This window comes from Dendrobates tinctorius, unplaced genomic scaffold (assembly GCF_039654945.1).
Source record: "Dendrobates tinctorius isolate UK_male_01 unplaced genomic scaffold, ASM3965494v1 ptg000011l, whole genome shotgun sequence".
Taxonomy (NCBI): domain Eukaryota; kingdom Metazoa; phylum Chordata; class Amphibia; order Anura; family Dendrobatidae; genus Dendrobates; species Dendrobates tinctorius.
The window spans coordinates 82,170,465-82,173,609 of NW_027361679.1; the positions used below are offsets into that span (position 1 = coordinate 82,170,465).

Sequence of the window (3,145 nt, forward strand, 5' to 3'; positions counted from 1 at the left end):
AGTGGCCTCCTGATTCTGTGTCCACAGGAGCAAGAGATTTAAGGCCACAGAATCAGGAGGCCACTATGCAGACCAGACTTTCAGACCATCCCTGCAATATTGGTGGGTTTGGCCGACTTTAGTCTGTGTATGGGGGGCCATAATATTGAAAAAATTGGGGATTTCTGGCTATGGCTTTCATGTCAGAGTAGATGACACTTTACTGCTGTGCTTTGATGTCATCAGTTGTGTGCAAGCATAGCCTTACAATAATTACAAAATTAAATTAAAAGATGGAAATTGAGATTCAGATTTAAATAGAAATGTAATACACGGTTATAACAAAGGGAATTTGCGGTATAGTAATTCCCATTTCAGAGATTTATGTTTTAGAACCAAGTTCTACTATACAGTTTAACGTACAACACACATATATTTGTATACACACATAGTTACAGAGTGCTTTCTCTACAGCAGATCACAGAGGTCACTTGTGATTCACTAGAAGTTGACAAAATATTTAATGTGGCAACATAAGACAAGAACATGATTTGCAGTTATCACGTCCATAAAGAGGATATAAAATATAATGTGCGCATGTTGAACCACACGCTCCTTCATCTGGAAATATAATGGTTCGACATCTTTACAGTAGATCCGAGTCACAAGGTAGAGAGCTCAGTTGGCTGCTAGGTCTACCATAACGTGTAGGGTGCTCTCCAGCTGTCACATCCATAGGGTTGGTGTAGGATCTGGGACTGGAAGCCATGGAGGTTCCTCTCTTATTGTGCTGGTAGTTGTCATTGCCTACACTGTATCCAATATTATTGGAAGGGTAGTCAATGTCCTGGATGCTGTAGACATGGCTGACAGGTTTTTCTTGGTAGGGCATTTGTTTATTGTTGTAGTACATAGCAGAAGTAGGTTTACCTCGGTTTTTTATGCATTTCTTACAGGGTGGCACAAAGCAAAGCATAAGCGAGAACCCACCCATGATCTCTAGGCAGCTGCCCAGGTAGCCCAGAACCAGGGCATACCCTACATAAGTGTATAGTTGGTCCACTGAAGATGGCATGCTGTACATCAGGTAGTTGTACCAAGCAATGGGTATCAGGCTGAGAATTCCTGAGATGAAGATCACAGTTCCACCAAAGGCTGATATCAAGAAATTGGGTTTATCCTCCCAGCAGCGTACACCCCAGGAGGCCAAAGCGATGCCCAGGCCATTGACTGCAAGAGATGTGATCATTAATCCCCGGGCGACCTGCACCACCTGTTGGCTGAAGTATTGAGTATTGGCAATGCCACATTGCTTGTTCTGATTAGTGGTCGTCTCCTCGCATATATCCCAAATCCCCTGATTCTGTACCACATCCGTGGGTCGGTTGGTTAAAGAAGCGAGTGTCCGCCAGGCTGGTGCCACAGTAGAGGTGAGATTGAAAACCAGCCCACAGGGGGCCAGCACCATGCCAATGATCATCACAGTGGGGGTCCTCATATTGCAAACTTCTTTCTAAAGTGCTTGGTTGATTATCCAAAAAGTGAGTCCGCAGGGCAACGTGCCCAAGGATAATTTGTAATCCACGAGGATTATAATCCACGCTGTCCCTGTGATCTATTGATGGTATCTAGGCACCAAGCAGGTGCAGTCCAGCAGGCATCATGAGAATCAGGGGTCCCATCCAGGGCAACTCCACACTCTGCACAACAATCCGCAAAGTAGTTTCTTTTTCTCAGTTTGTGATCTGTCTGCATCAAGTGTAAAGTTCTCTGTATGCAGTGAAACTGGCTTGACAGAAACTACACAGGGCTAGAAGCAGGAAGAAGGGAGGGGACACTGGGCACAGGAGACTGGCTAGGTATTCTGCAGGGAGGGGCAATGAGGAGCCTGCACACAGCCACATAGCATTGTACCTGATGGGATTAGCCGGACACATAGTATTGTACCTGGTGGGATTAGCCGGGCACAAGCATTATACCTGGTGGGATTAGCTATATATAGCATTGTACCTGGTGGAATTAGCCATATATATGTAGCATTATACCTGGTGGGATTAGCCATATATATATAGCATTGTACCTGGTTGGATTAGCCGTACGCATAGCATTATACCTGGTGGGATTAGCCGTACACATAGCATTATACCTGGAGGGATTAGCTATATATAGCATTGTACCTGGAGGGATTAGCTATATATAGCATTGTACCTGGAGGGATTAGCTTATATCATTGTACCTGGTGGGATAAGCCATACACATAGCTTTATACCTGGAGGGATTAGCTATATATAGCATTGTACCTGGTGGGATTAGCCGGACACATAGCATTATACCTGGTGGGATTAGCCATATATACTGTATATAGCATTGTACCTGGTGGGATTAGCCAAACTCATAGCATTATACCTGGTGGGATTAGCTATATATATATATATATATATATATATATATATATATATATATATAGCATTGTACCTGGTGGGATTAGCCATACACACAGCATTGCACCTGGTGGGATTAGCCATATATATATATAGCATTGTACCTGGTGGGATTAGCGGTACACATAGCATTATACTTGGTGGGATGAGCCGTACACATAGCATTGCACCTGGTGGGATTAGCTGTACACATAGCATTATACCTGGTGGGATTAGCTATATATAGCATTGTACTTGGTGGGATTAGCCATATATATATATATATATATATATATATATATAGCATTATACCTGGTGGAATTAGCCGTACACATAGCATTATACCTGGTGGGATTAGCTATATATAGCATTGTGCCTGGTGGGATTAGCCGTATATATGTAGCATTATACCTGGTGGGATTAGCCATATATAGCATTGTACCCGGTGGAATTAACCGTATATATGTAGCATTGTACCTGGTGGGATTAGCTATATATACTATTATACCTGGTGGGATTAGCCATACACATAGCATTATACCTGGTGGGATTAGCCATATATAGCATTGTACCCGGTGGAATTAACCGTATATATGTAGCATTGTACCTGGTGGGATTAGCCATGCACATAGCATTATACCTGGTGGGATTAGCCATATATAGCATTGTACCCGGTGGAATTAACCGTATATATGTAGCATTGTACCTGGTGGGATTAGCCATGCACATAGCATTATACCTGGTGG

General features: G+C 43.0%; 1 protein-coding gene across 1 annotated transcript; it reads right to left on the reverse strand.

Moving 5' to 3' along the window:
* Positions 1–285: 285 nt before the first annotated feature.
* On the reverse strand, positions 286–1,781 carry CLDN23 (claudin 23). The gene has a single exon (XM_073543877.1). It carries the CDS (start codon positions 1,475–1,477, stop codon positions 626–628), a length of 852 nt encoding a protein of 283 aa, XP_073399978.1. The 5' UTR covers positions 1,478–1,781; the 3' UTR covers positions 286–625.
* Between the last annotated feature and the right edge of the window lie 1,364 nt (positions 1,782–3,145).